This window comes from Aythya fuligula, chromosome 16 (assembly GCF_009819795.1).
Source record: "Aythya fuligula isolate bAytFul2 chromosome 16, bAytFul2.pri, whole genome shotgun sequence".
Lineage (NCBI taxonomy): Eukaryota > Metazoa > Chordata > Aves > Anseriformes > Anatidae > Aythya > Aythya fuligula.
In genome coordinates, this window is record NC_045574.1 from 12806677 (window position 1) to 12821907 (window position 15231).

At 41.4% G+C, this 15231-nt stretch overlaps 1 protein-coding gene across 1 annotated transcript; it reads right to left on the bottom strand.

Annotated features, from left to right (window-relative positions):
- Positions 1-9366: 9366 nt before the first annotated feature.
- RPS21 (ribosomal protein S21) lies at positions 9367-12751 on the bottom strand. Its single transcript, XM_032198313.1, has 6 exons — positions 12704-12751; positions 12428-12492; positions 11494-11557; positions 10292-10363; positions 9600-9655; positions 9367-9427 (listed from the first exon to the last, which is right to left on the bottom strand). Exons 2-6 carry the CDS (start codon positions 12475-12477, stop codon positions 9418-9420), a joined length of 252 nt encoding a protein of 83 aa, XP_032054204.1. The 5' UTR covers positions 12478-12492; positions 12704-12751; the 3' UTR covers positions 9367-9417.
- Positions 12752-15231: the final 2480 nt, after the last annotated feature.

A 15231-nucleotide genomic window follows, 5' to 3' on the forward strand; every position in this document is an offset into this window, starting at 1 on the left:
TAACAGATACTGATGTGGAGGTTTAAAGCCTCTTGAAATCCTGACTGAGGCACTGGCCAGCCCCTGAGATGCACATTTCTGCTGCTGGTTTGTGAATGCAGGGACACTCAGAAGTTTGTTTCTGTGTTTCAAAACCTAATTGTACAGTTTCCAAACCTAATTGTAAACTGGACAGGAAGCAGTGCACATTGCTGCACGGTCTCTTTCATACTACGTGAGGCTGCGTTGAGTTGGTATGAAAGCAAGATCACAGGTTTGGCACTTCTGCAGGCAGCTCATTTCAGGACAGTTAGAAGAGCTCGCTGCCTGCCCTGCCTTCACCTTTCACTACAGAGCAGAACACGGCCATCTGCTCCTTTCTTTCAGCGACGTTTTACAACAGTAAAAACATGATCATGCCCTAAAAAGGACGGGCTGACCACAACACAGATAATTATTATTAAAAAAAAAAAACACGATTATTTTATCATGCAGCAGGAAACACGTGCTGCAAAATTACTCAAAGCATGAGAGTCAGCCTAACACCGGAACTAGGACCAACCACTGGCCAGAGACAGCCAACTTCTCCCAGTTGGAGCTTTAACAGCAGATCTATAGTTTTCCAACGCAAAGTTCTTGTGTTGTTTTTTTTTTGTATTTCTGTTTTGTTTTTGTCTTTTTTTTTTTTTCCCGAAGCAGAAGACCTAATTTTTCTCCCAAAGTTCTACCTCATTTTTATTCAGCCACTGTAAGCAAAAGCAAATGCTTGAGGCACAGCCGGAGTTAAGATGCACAGACTGCCATGGTGTGGCCTCCTGTCCTTCTCAAATTACCTTCGTCTGCAAAGGAGAGGAATTCTGGAACCGCAGTGATGACACCAAAAGGGTGACGCTGATGGTATTGGTGTCTTGCTGCTTCAGGGACCATGGATCTATGAAGTGTTTCATTCCAAGTCCCAGGAGAGATGCTGGCACTGTTTCTTAATGTGTCTTTTTAGATTCCAACAAAGACTTTGCATTAGAAAATCAGATCCCAAAGCCAACATTTAAGCAACCTCCATAAGTCTGGCAAGTTGTTTTGGCCAATAGATGTTGCTTTCCTCATTAGTGAGTTTCCCAGCCACCGAGTGACAGTGAAACAGGAGTTTGGGGTTGTTTGTTCATAAAATAACATGTTCTGCTCCTTCTCCCTAAGGCCACACAGACACTCAAAACGAGAACCCCCACAAACATTTTCCAGGAAACGGTGTCTTTTGGGAATCTGAAAGATAGAATGGAAATTGTTGATCAGAATAAGCAGCTGTACATCCCTTGAGGGGACTTTCAATGCAGAACGGGATGCTGCCTGACACTCTGTTTATATTGGGTGGATTTATGAGCTTCTCTGATAACAACTGCTATCTGGAGCAGAATCAGTTACCGCCCCCTTTGCTGGAATTTGGCTTGGTTTGTTCCCAGCTCTGAGCACCTCTGGAGAGTTTCTGGTGTAGCTTTGTCATTGTCCAAATTCATGAAGAAGGGAATTTAAATCTAATGGTATCCTGTGAATTTATATTAAATTTATATTAAAGGCTCTATTTACCTCAGAGGTCCAAGAAATCTTCAGACTGGGCCAGAGAAGTAGTAACAAAGAGATTGTGCACCTTCAAGTAGCAGTGGATTGTACAACGATCAGCCCTTTGTGCCAATCATGACTTCTAGGTTCCAGCTACTGATAGGAGAAATGGGTGACTGAGAACAGGCTCCCCATGAGCGTTATTTTTGCATTTTAGAATCCCAAAACACCAAAGGTATTATCTCAAGAGCATTGTAAATCATAGTCACCCTTTCCAGCAGTCAACTGATATGATTCTCCCTCTCCTTACCCATGCCCTAAAGGAAGAATAAAACTCAAATTGTCCCACCCTCATAAATGATTTGGGATTCAAGAGGAGAGAAAAAAAAAAAAAAGGATTTTATTTGCATGTCCAGAAAATTCACAGGTGGTGTTAAATTTCCCTGCTGCATAGAGGATAAAATCAGCAAGTGTTTAAAATAGTAAATTAGGACACCTGACTGGTTCAACTCTACTGAGTTTACTGCAGATGTTCCCTGAAGTATATCTGCCTTGTATAAGAGTTTATTTAAATAATGCTGCCACTTCACCTTGCATTTTCTGATCACCCCTCAAATCAATTTGAAGTTTTCTACTTTTTTCACCACATTCATTTTAGAGATGGTTAAACTCTAGTATAGGATGTAGTAGCTGAGAGGTCTTGCTCAAAACAAATGTCACTGTCAGATGTAGCAATCAGGTCTCCTGAGCCTTGCTGCCAGTGTGCTGTTTTTTTTGAATGCCTGAGATGCACACTTCAAGGGAAGGGCACCAGGAATAGCTCTCTGCTCAGCAGAAAACTGCTGCATATTATTATTGTTATTATTTTTTTTTTTTTTTTTTTTTTAAGGCAATGAAACCAACAAGGGTTGAATAACAGAATAATCTATACCCACATTACCAGCCAAGATGAGAAGTGAATGCTGGCCACAGTGCTGCCTGTCCCACACCTGCAAAGACTCCTCTTCCCTAGACATGTGCAGCTTTTGGGAAAAGGTAAGGAAAAGCTTAACACTTGACCTCTTTTTACCCTGAAGGGATTTGTGCCTGATGTGGTTACACTTGTTTCACTAGGCAAGAAGGCAACTTGTGAGACATCAATGCCGTATCTGATTAAAAGACCCAATTGGCACCATTACCTTCTGTAGCAGGATGCAGGCTCTCCAAAGGCAGTGCTATGTCAAGATGTGCTGGGTTTCCAGAAATATGAGCTCTGTGCTACAATGATCAAGCTTCCTCTCAGGTAATATACTTTGCAGCTTGAAAGCTGCTTCCTTGATGTTTTTTTCCTCTTTTTTTTTTTTCTTTTCTTTTTTTTTTTTTTTTTGTAGTTCACATTTTAATCAGCACCATCTGGGATTAGCTTCCTTTTATTTACTTATTTTTGGGTACAGGCAGTCTTAGATCTTCAGATTTTGGTCAGCCTGCCTGGAAACTTTTCCAAGTTTGAGATTACCAGCAACTGTACTGAATGCTGGGATGATGATTTCAAGAGCTTGAAAGCAGACACAAGACAGGAGCAAAAGTGACCTATCAGCAGACACTGAACTTAACTGCAGTGTCAACTTTTTAAGGTCATTATTTCCTCAGCAGAGCCAGCCAGTGGGCTGTACAGTCACAGATTTGGCTCCTGTGCTTGGCTGAGTGACCCAGCACAAATGACCCAATTTTCCTAGGAATGCAGAGGGAGTTTGCTGCAAGCATGTCTCCATTGTCCAGAACAGAAATCAGGCACAGAAATCACCTTCTTTTAGCCAAACTAATCAAAGGGAGATTCAAATCCCCAGCCTTTCTAGCCCTCATAGGGGAAAGAACTGAGTGAAACAGGGACAACGTGCAAGAAATGATCTCTTGTCACCCTCCCAGTGCGCTACCCAATTTATTTTTAAGTGCTATTTTCATTCAGCCTCAGACATTTGAAATACTTTGCCTAGGGCATGAACTATCACATTTCTCAGCTCAAAGAATATCCAACTATCAACCATATAGAGTTTCACTAATGACTTTATGAAAAATCTGTTTTGTGAAATAAAAAGCATTTTTCTCAACCTTTCTTACCTGATAGACGTTGCAGTTTACAAGAGTGGCCCCAGTAATTTCAGTCTGCATTGGGATGTCAGTGTGTGGCATTCTGGTATGCTGTGATAGATGGGGCAAGATCAAGGCGCTTTTCTTAGAGGTCCATTACCCTAGGAAATCAATAAAAAATTATTTAATGTAGAGCCAGTTGAGCGACCTGAGTACACAACATCTACATTTTGACAAGCATGGCGTGTCCTAGCACACAGTATGTCTGCAAAGTATGACTTTTATTTCCATCCCTAGCAAGTCTGGTCTCCCAGCACAAGGATATCCTCCATTTTCTTAGGAAAACATAGAATCAGCTTGGCTGGAGAAAGGCCTCCCAAATCTAGTCCAACCATCAACCCGAGCTACTGAGTCCCATCACTATACCATGCCCCTTATCACCATGTCTTACCGTCCTTCTGATTTTGTCTGTGATGGCCTCTACAGAACTCAAAATCAAAACCATGGCTGCAGCTTTATTCATTACCTACAAATGAAGCAGGTGGCCCACATTGATGCTAAGTCTGTTCTAATTTGTAAAAAAAAATTTGTCAGTCTATTAAGCCTAATATTGTCCGCATTTCACAACAGTTCAGAAAGGAAAGGAGAAGATCTGGTGTAGGTTAACAGAAAATGCACTTACAGCTCTGGGACTCTGAAGATCCACATTTTAATCATGACGCTATCAAGCACCTGATGGATGGCCAAAACACACTTTCAGTGTCATCCATTGCTTTCTCAGGCACAAACCAGGGATAAATGTACACGCGTCTCCGTGAAGACCACAGAAGCCTGCTGAGGGAAAAGTGCCCCACACAAACGGAAGCATCGCTGAAGTTTATCACAATTGTAGCACCAAACATTTTTTATTTTAACCACTCTAACCGTTTGTGCCTCAGTCAGGACAAGAGTTGTGCTGCGTGCGTCCCCTCACAGGCGTCTCTGTGAGGAGAGGCCGCGGCTGGCCTGGGCCTGCTCCAGGCGGCCTCACCACAGGACCCCGGAGCCTGTCCACGGCCCTGAGGACACCTGTAAGGACACCAAAATGGCATTTAGCAGCAAGATGTGAGGGAAAAAGTGTGAGAAACAGCCCCGTGAGCACCAAGGATGAGAAGGAGAGGAGAGGAAATGCTCTGGAGACGGCTTTTCCCTATGGCACCAGGGAATGTAGTGTTGCTGAGCCTGGAAAATGGAGGAGTCAAGAGGGAGGCATTTTAACCTTTGTTTCTCAACATCCAGCTCCGCTTTAGTTGGCAATACATTACTTTTCCCCCATGACGAGGCCGTTTTGCCTGTGATGGTAATTGGCACCGCTCTGCTCCTGCTGCCCGAGGGCGATGCGCAGCAAGGCTCTGCTGTCAGAGGCACAAGCGGAGGCTCGCCCCCACAAACAGCGCCTGTTCTGTTCCCTTCTCTCATTACCACCAGCTTACAGATCTCATGATTGCTGCTGGCAGTCCCAGACTGAAGCGTTCCCAAATCTTCAGCAGAAGCAGCATGTTCTCAGTTTTTTTCTTCATAATCCCAGTCCAGTAGAAGAAAACTAGAGAACAGAATTTCCTGACAGAGTAAAACACAGGCATGTGCACTGCAGAATAATTCACTTGGTTCCGTCTGGCCACGTTCACTTTGCTTGTTATCAGTTCTCTGAGAACAGATGTTAAATAAAGTGCCCTTTTCCTCATAAAACATTAAAAAAATCCCACTTTGACCTTATTAATAGTTCTCAATTCTTAGTACCTAAGGCTCTGATTGAGGATTTAGCCAAGGGAAACTCCTGCCTGATATTAAACAATAGTGTATTTCCCAGCAGGAAAAAAATCCTAATTAGTTTTCTATATTTTTTTCACAGCTGATTACTCCAGCATACATGGAGGGAAGCTGTTCCCCCTGGGATGCCTAAACACAAACCGTCATCAGTGCATTAACCAAAAACAAAAGCATCCTTAACCTATTCAGTACTTGCATCAGAGAGGTGTCTTTATTTCTGCGTATCACCAAGAGTGACAGCAACTGAACAAAACACGGGATGGGAATAGACAGCCCTCCCTAACATCCAACCGAAAAACAAAAATGCTGCCAAATCCACTGCAACAGCTTAGCTCAGTCCTGCCTCGATCTAGGTTTTCAGCAGCCTCCAGTATCACAGCAGCTTTGTGCCTTTGCTTGCTTTAGGAAAATAAACTGTAACCCTTTCAAGCTGTTCCAGCTTCCTTTCTGTAAGGAGCACTGGTGAGGCAGCCTCTGCTCCACACTGCCTGGGAGTTTGAGCCTGCAAGCACAGAGCAGCAGTAATGGATATACACGAAGGCAAAAGACACCCTTGGCCTTTTGTATCCTTCTTCTGAGTCACAGTGCTCCTTTTATGAGTAAAGCACAAAGGATGCCAGGAAAGCATTTTGCCTGTTGTGTTCTCCCAGCCTTGGCAGAGCTTTGCCTGTTTGGCACATTGCAAGCAAAACTGATACGATCGAAGCTGCTAATTCTGTGCTCCCAGCAACAGAAGATGCCGTGGCCTCCTAACCCCAGACCTCCGATCAGAACACGCAGAGATTGTCCAAAGCAGCTTTTCAGCACCACGTAGTTCATGAAAACCTTTAAAAGAAACCAAATCAGCATTGTGAGACATCTACAAGCTCCGATCAAAAAGCAAGGTGTTTTAAGGAGTAGACAGGCTCCGCCTGTGCAACAAAATTTTGGCCAAAGACACTGAAATAGCCCCAGCTAAATCAGCTGTCTTTAGGATGCCACTGCCAAGTCCTTGTAAGTAACAGAAAAGAATTTCATGACTTGGTGCAATGTAACCATGTAAGGGCAACTCTGTCCATCTTGTACAGTACAAGTACAGTTCATTCCCTTTCATGGCTCTAGAAGATCTGAACTATTCCTGTCACAGGAACAAAGAACATTTTACATCACAATACCAGAAAATGCAACTCAGAATTGATTTTTAGAAGGACATCCTCGTTAAGATTCTGCACAAAGTTTTGTAAAACCTCACGCTGTGTGTAGTTCTGCTGGTGCAGATGGTGTGAATTTCGGGAAGCCTTTAGAACAGCACTAATCCACTTCCAGTCTAAGTTTAGGATATAACATCATATTTCATAGGCTTATTTTGACAAGAAAATAAAGTGATTTTTTTTTCTTAAATTCTGAAATACAAACAGCAACAATCAGTATTAACAGCAGAGGTTTTGAATTACAACATAATTCTTAAATAATTAACACTGCGGTGTAAATTTAATTTGGTAGTTATAGTTTAATGGACATTTATTGCTTACAAAGACATGAGAGACCTCAAATTCATCCTGAGCTTTTAAGCTGTCAGTTCACTTTGTCTTAATGGGGGAATTCCACTGAAATCCACATGGATGAACAGAGTCCCAGGGGATCAGAAGCAAGTCAACAATATTTAGACTCTTTGGTAAACTTGGCATTTATCAGCAGTAAACAGTTACTGATTTATTTAAAGTCCTACTCTAATACCAAGGCAGAAACAGCTAATTTAAGATACGTCAGAAAGAAACATCAAGTCCAATTAAAACTTATCTCCCTTTACTGTGTATGAAGCAAAGTAATGAGGATTGGACGTAAGCCAAGCCAAGATTTCCCTGGATTGGAGACTGTATTTGTCTTTCCAGAAAGTGTTTTCAGAGATTTATCTGCTGGAAAAATGAATTATTTCCAGGAGAATCACAACAGATTTTTATTTTTCTTTTCTTTTTTTTTTTTTTTTGAGACATCCTTCTTGGTTTACTCTGATGTCAGAAAAAACCTCCAAAACAAATTTTGTTGTTGTTGGTTTTTTTTTGGGCTTTTATTTAAAAGGCATCTGTCTCATGTGCTTTCTGTATTAGTGAATTCAACATGAAACTTTTTTTGGTCTTTTTAACTGAAACACAGGAAAGTTCTGTCACCTTGGAGGAGGACTAGTAAATTCAAGCGTTAACAGTGGAAAGACAGAATGTGTGACCAAAGATGTTTTAGTTCACAGCCATGTTAGCAAAGGCTAAGAGCTACTTTCAGCCTTCTCTGCTCAGAAACAAATGTTTGCATTACACTGCAACTACACATTAACATGGCCTGATTTAGTGCCTAGGCTCAGCAGATACCATAATCTTCCAAAGAAATATGTTGCAGCTTGAAGTGTCTAAGAAGCAGGCAGAATACAGATAAGGAGAAAGATACCAAACTCGGGATAGTTGATCCTCCTCCTTAGTTCAGAGGCAACAGTACCTCTACTCCAGACCCTCAAGAGAAGCCTGAGGCTGAAGTTTCCCACACCCATATGGATCCACAGCAACTTGCAAACAAGTCAGAAATAAGCCACATGGTAACCAGCTCTGCATGGAGACAACTTACAGCATAAACAGGAAAGTGTCACAAAAACCATTCCTATCATTTGAGAAAACTTCCAGAGGGCCTATACAGTGCTTAATATGCCGTTAAAACATAATGAAATTATGTGAGATCCCAAAGGTTCTTTAGTAAAGATACAGCACCTTGAGCACAGCACTTTACAAACACAATACAAAACCTTGCTGGAAGGCCTGATCAAACAGAAGACTGGACAGGCCATGAAACAAGGAACTTCTGGCCAATCTTGGCACACAAATTGGGAGCAAGTTCAGAGGCACCAGGAAAATTTACTGCAAGATCATGCTGATTTTAAGTGTTTTAAACACCTCAGTTTTATAGTATTCCTAAGATTTCAGCACTGCAGAAAAAACAACTTTATGTCTAATCCAGTATCTAAAGTGAATGCCTGAAACTAACTCAGCAAGCTTGAGCATCTATGTAGTCCGGGGTAAACAATTTTTCTTTCACAATGACTGCTTCATAAGCTTTGCAGGCAATCCATCAGTTTAAATTAAAACTAAGTATCTGAAGTGCAAGTAAAACCTTGAATGAACTTTTTCAAACTAAATTATAAAAAAATTCTTTCCATGTTATGTCAAAACTGTGAAGTGATGGAAGTTAAACAGACGGGGAATGGATAGGTAAGAGAGGCAAAGTCAGCAAATGTGGTATTATTTTAGACTGTTTGCATCCTCCCTGGGTTCTGCTAGTAAGATAACTAAAAAAAATACATCAGCAGGTGGAAAGTTTATCCATTGAAGAGCTTTTAAGTCAGTTATCAAAATATTACCAATTATTAAGAGTTATTTCTCCTTTAATCATTTCTCTGCTTCTCAGCACCAAAGTCACACTTGAGAGTAAAAAGTAAAGCCTCAAGTCTTTCTCATGTTGAAACGAACTTGCTGGCATGCAAAAGTATTTCTCTAAGTTTTCCATGAAGTCCAGTATTAGTCATTTGCTTACAGAATGTGTACATGGCAAAAGAAATATTGTGAGCCTTTTATCAGCAGAAAAAAGCTAAACTTGGATATTATAACCAAAACAAACTCTTCGTTTTTCCTGTGAAACGGCAGCAAGCTGAATTAAGATTGGTACATTGCAAACAGTTCCATCACAGATTAAAAGAGGAGAGGAGCTACAATTGCAAAACCTATTATAGCTAGAAATACAGATTATAGAGGACAGAGGAACAAACTGGAAATTCTTGATTTTAAACTCTGGCACTGCTCTACAAGGCGATGTGCTGCATGAATTCACAGAATCTGTGTAATACACATCCTTCTTAGGCCTGCATTTCTACGTTCCTTTAAGACAAATTGTAACAACTCCACTGCTGTTTATGACTTGAACAAAAGACACAACACAATATACATTTGAACTGTTTATTTTATATCAAACGTTCCATACCAGTTTCTTCTGTTAGAAGTTCCTAGAAGAAAATTAAACAAACATTGTTAGAAACTATTTAACAGCTCAAGTAATTATTTGGCCAACTGTGTAAACACCCTGTAAATACAGCGTATAGATTTTAACCTAGAAGTTGAATTTAGGTACTGAATTACTTCTGCGAAAGTTATTGAGGATAAGGTAAAAATACTTACTTGGAAACAATTCCATCATTTTTTGCCAGACGCAGAATGGAGTCGTCTGATTCTCCCTTTAATAAAAAAGTGAGCACATAATTGCTATCACACATTAAAAAGAGAGAAGCAGCAGCAGCATTTCATGCTGGCAGTGAAATGCAAACTTTTTTTTTTTGACAGATCACTGCATTACGCAGACTACACATTACACATACACAGACTAGCATTTTTAAAACAAGCTGTTAAATCTTTTGCCATTCTTCAAAATAATAAATAGAATTTGACAAAACAGAGACTTGCGTTAAAAAGAGGTACTTCTGAGTAAATGAGCTCTAGGAAGCTTCACATCATGCTTACAAATTTAAGTTATGATAGTAAATCTCTAATAATTATAAACAGAGTCAGATATCAGTTGCTTAGTGCATTCTTAGAGGAAAAAAATCCACTTGCGTCTTCTAGTGATTTTTAAAAATAACAACAATAACAAACATCAATGGTTCTCCAAACCAATGAACTGAGGAAAAAACAGAAGAAACTCATTCTTGCAAGTGAATTAGTTCACATCTTCACACTGCTGTCATTATCCCAACAAAAGCTCTCCTCTAGAATGTGCAGAAGGCACACTGCATTTCCAGGGCCAGACATAAACCTAAAATATTACTAATCAATATAAAGGGAATCATGATCTTTTTGAGCTCAGGAAAACTTACCATCCTACGGATTGCTCCACAAATGGCGTATGTCTTGAACTGGCCATTGACTCTCCCCGTTACCTTGTCGACCTGTAATTACAAGCAAATTACTCCATACAGATTCTTACAGAGTTCTTGCAAAATTTTACGCTCCTACCTCACGCTTGCCAAAACCTTGGAAATAAGTATTACTTGGTCAACTTTGCAAATATTTTTTACTGCAAACTTCAAAAACTCAAGGCAAATAGTTCAGCTAGTATACACAGAGGACCTTTTAATTTTATTTAAAATAAATTTAAAAAAAAATATTGCTTGCTACATAATGCAGGTATAACATCTAACGGATCGGACAGCATTAAAAAAATACAATAGAAAATGGTAGCTCAAAAAAGAGAACACTGGAATTTTACAGAAATGAAACAGTTCAATGTAAACCTGATCAGTGTACTTTACTGTCTTTATTATTTTTTTTTTCATGTTTAAGTCAGTATAATTGAAAATAGAGGTCAGGGATGGAAGGTGACATTGTTGTTGAGGGACACAAATCGTTCTAAGCATTTAAGAACCTGAGAACCAAGTTAAAGAAATGGCAATGCAGCACATACAATGCATAAGCAATCTCATTTCAGTTAACAGAGAACTCATTTCAGCGTTAACAGAAATGCTTCATGCAAAACATAGAAAATGGTGCTTTAATTAAGCAAAGCAGAACAGAAAAAAGAGTTCTGCCTGGGAAACTGCACCTTTCTGAAACTTGGTACGAACTGTAAAGAGCACAGATCAAAAAGAATAAAAAATTGAGACTGGGTGTACGTGGACAGGCTGAAGAACTGTGCTCTTACAGAGAGGTGAAGGTAGAAGGGCTACTGATCTTCCAGAATTGAGCACTCTGTTTTCTGTTTCCTTCAGGAAAAGGAATCCCCTCATTTTTAACTCTAAATGTCTATCCTTGGGAAGTTTTATTTACTTGGTTAAGCACTGGAACAGATTGTTTTCAGAGCTTTATATAATTGTCTGTACAGAATTAGTTTCCAATAGGTTGAAAAATAACTATGGGTGATATGCCAATATTCTTGCATATACGAAAGCTTTCTAGTTCTACATTTGTATGACTCCTAGTGAAGTATTTGGAGATTCATCACAAGCTTTTACATTTCCTAAGTTCTATGAAAATTGAAATGTGTTGCTCTTTTATTTGTCGCTTCCATTGAAAAACTCACCTCAGAAATGTTTATCTGAATAGAAGCATGATCCTTGGCACCGATAATTCGGTTGCTAGCAGAGCTAAGGAATAAATAACAAGATATGTTTTAATAAAACGAAACAGTGGCAGCAAACAAAGACTATTAAAATCAAACCTACATGAAAATTAAAGCTGTGCAAGTTCAGATGCTAACAGATTAAGGTTCACTGCTCAGAAAGCCAAAATCAAGTTTTAAGAACATTGAACAGAAACTTTCACTGGGTAGAGTCATGCTAAGTTGCCAGCTATCCCTTTAATTTAATCTTTACAAACGCAGCTCATTACTATTCAGTGCACACATAAGCACTGACCTTCAAAATGCAGAATCTCATGTTGTCCCTTTCTATGTGCAAAAACCCCCTGTGAACAGTGGAACTCATAATGTATTTTCTGTGTCTTTTTTCATGGGGAGCCAGCAGAGCTCTCAGAAAATGCACAGGTCGCTAACTTCGGTCCTTTTAGAAATCATAGACTTCAGTAATGCTTTCTGTATGTGCTTTATTAGGTTTAACAAAATCCAATTTTCTCTGATCTTAAAAGAGCATCAAAGATGCACTATCAGGGCAACAAATAATCCCTGAACAAGTGCACTACAGGATCGTGTAGCTCAGAAATGCTCGCACAGCACCAATGCACCCATTTTCTCCTGAAAGCAGCCACAAAGGAGCCGCCACATCCCGAGACTGACGGGCTGCACCTCGAGATGCTGAGAGCTCTCTCCAAACGGAGTTCTCCTTACCTATCCACACAAGGCGAGCATTCTCTCCAAATCCACCTTCCCCTTTACGTACTTACGCAAGACATTTATACAGAAACCCGAACAGAAACTTATATTTTTCCACCGGACGCAGCAGGCTAATGGTTTACGGATCCAAGCCGCTGGCTGTTCGGATCTGCCGGTCCCCACTCACCACTTGCGAGGCACGTAGAGATCCACGAACTCCCCGGCGTCGTTCTGCATCTCGCCCGCTGATCCCTGCGGGAAGCGAGGCGCGGCTCAGGCCTGGCCCCACGAGGCCCTGGGGGGGGGGGGGGCCCACGCAGCGCTCCCGGCCCTCCAGGAGCCCTCCCTTGGTGCTCCCCCACCCCTCCCGGCCCCCCAGGACCCGGTTCCCAACCTCGGGCCGCCCCCCCAGGGACCCCCGAGCCCCCCGGGTGCCGCCCGCGCCCCGCCGCCGCCGCCATACCTCGCGCGCGGTGCTGAGGAAAGGAAGGGGCGGCTCCGCGGAAGCGGAAAGGCGTCAGAGGGAAGGGCGGGCTTCCGGGGGGAGCTGTGACGTCAGCGGTGTTTTGGGAGTGACGTCACTGCTCATAGGGGTGGCGTGACGTCACCAGGGCACTTTACTTTTGTCCCCCCCCCAAAGCCGTGAGGGGCTGGGGAAGCCCCCATTGTGTACCCCCCCCCCCCCCCCCCAAAGCACAAGCCCCAGCAGCACAGCACGCAGGCGTTTGGTTACAAAACATGTAGAAAAGGGGTTTATTTCACAGCATTTCACAGAAAAGGGCACGGACAGGGAGCGGGCAGCAACCAAGGACCTTAAATTAACACGCTAGGACAGAAACCGTGACAGAGGCGGGCACGGACAGGAACAGCTCGCTCCGGTCACCTCCACTGGGCGCTGGCTGCTGCCCTCTGAGGTGACGGGAGCTCCTCGGGGAGAAGCAACATCCAAACACGCTTCGTGAGGGTCCCCTCTCAGTTTACCGATTGGTAATGCAGGAAGAGTCCTTTGCCACACGGTGGCAGCTTTTAGGTGAGAAGAGAAATATTAACACACAGGCAGAACCCAACAGGATGGCAAACTATGCTCTAGCTACAGAGAAATAACAGACACGCACAGCTCAGGTGCCCTGCAGAAGTGGCAGCTCCTGCAGAGGCACCACACCAGAGGTACCAATGTACAAGGCGCAGGCCCAGCAGCTGGATGCTGTCGTGGTGTCCTGAGCTTCCCTGCTCAGCAACGCTGTGTGGCCCTGAGCCAAGATGTAGAGTTCCCTTTAAACAGCATTCTGGCATTTAGTATTCCTTACCCTAAGCTGTTCTTCTGAAGAAAATGCAAACTAAATAACCAAAGGCCAAAGCTTTCCCATTTATATCACGTGAAACCCTACCTTCCATTCTGGGAGGGGAGCTCTAGCCCAAATAAATGCCCACTGCAACTAGATAAACTTCCACTGAATAGAGACTGGACTGCTCCAAAAATAAATACATTTTTCTCTAGATGGCTGAGAACGTTACATTACAGAGAACTTTATACACTAAATAAAAGGAAATCCCCAGAGAAGGTAATTTTGTGGCTTCCTTTACACTACATGAAGCGTTTTACTATTTCTGGAGATACCTTTGTGAGGAGTTTCTTTGCTCAGTTCTAGCTCTTCCCCCTCACACAATGAGTATAGGAAGTGGTGGACCACTTTAGTTGCGTTTACCACATTTTTCTAATTTCAAGGCTCTCTATACTCTAGATGTTTAGTACACTGCTATTTCTTGCATGCAATGACAGTTATATTCAGTAGAAAGCTGAACTAGTAGACATTTTTCTAAACTTTTGGAAGATAACTGGCAAGGTTATTGTCTAACTTACCGCCTACCATCTCACTTACAGAGACTGGAAAGTCCTTCTGTGTTAAAGAGAAGTCAGTATCATTAAGTTTACACAAATAACTTGAAGCTACATACAGTTGAACACACAAAAGATTTGATAGTCACTGTAGTTATTATATGAGAATATACATTTTGAGCCCTACTTAAAGAAGAAAGGGCTCCAGTATAGTTCTGGTGCAACTCTAATGACAACAAATTAGCTTCAGGCAAAACACAGCTGAAGAACAAAGATTCAGCTTTGTTTTTGCCTAAAACCAACATTTAATACAAGGAACAGCAATTTACATTACTTTACATATTAGATAGCAGGTAACCTTATGAGGTCTAGTATTTCATTTAGGAGTCAAACAAGTTACAAATTTCTCAGTCATAACAGCCAAGCATCAGTTTTGTTTCTTGCAAATAGGCAGTTACGTGTATCATAATATTGCTTTGGAAAATAAAACCAAGAGCCAGTATCACAGAAGGTTCCACATATAATCAGAATTCATTCCCAACCTGGATATTTTAAAAATAAATGAAGGAATAGCCAATGGTCAAAGAAGTTATTTAACCTCTGGCATAACCATTAGAATGCTGCCTGGCACCAGCTGTTAAGTGGCTGTTCCGATGTGCAACAAATGCTAGTTTTGAGGACCATCACAGTGACGCAATTCTTGGAAGAACGGAATTAAAAAAGTAGCATTTTAAATATTGAGCATGCTTTGTTTCACTGGCTTAGTTTGGCAGGAATAGCTCCACACTTATGTACTTGCTCAGAGCACTAAGACCATATATAATACAGTCATACTAAAAAGGTGCTTATTTCAGACTACAAAACACAAATGAAACCCAGAAATTATACATTTTACAGCAAGTTGTTCTTAATTAAAAGCACTCCTCTTCCATTTAAGAGCAAATTAGGATGGCAATCACTCTGCAGCTACCTTGTTCAACAGGTGGTATTTCATGACCTTTTGAATCAATCTTTACTTTTTAAATAAAGTGTATAATCTTAAAATACTATAATTAACTAAATTGAAACAGTAATTTCAATCTAGCTATAGATAGTATAGATGCCCCGTGTATCATTAGTGCAGATATACTGGAACTGTTTTCCTATATGCAAGG

Excerpts from the sequence above, each read along its gene's own strand:
- RPS21 (XM_032198313.1), bottom strand. The coding sequence starts at position 12,477 with ATGCAGAACGACGCCGGGGAGTTCGTGGATCTCTACGTGCCTCGCAAG. Across the intron at positions 11,558-12,427 it reads CTCTACGTGCCTCGCAAGTG|CTCTGCTAGCAACCGAATTA; the intron begins GTGAGTGGGGAC and ends TTTATTCCTTAG. Across the intron at positions 9,656-10,291 it reads GTGGAGCAATCCGTAGGATG|GGAGAATCAGACGACTCCAT; the intron begins GTAAGTTTTCCT and ends TTTTTATTAAAG.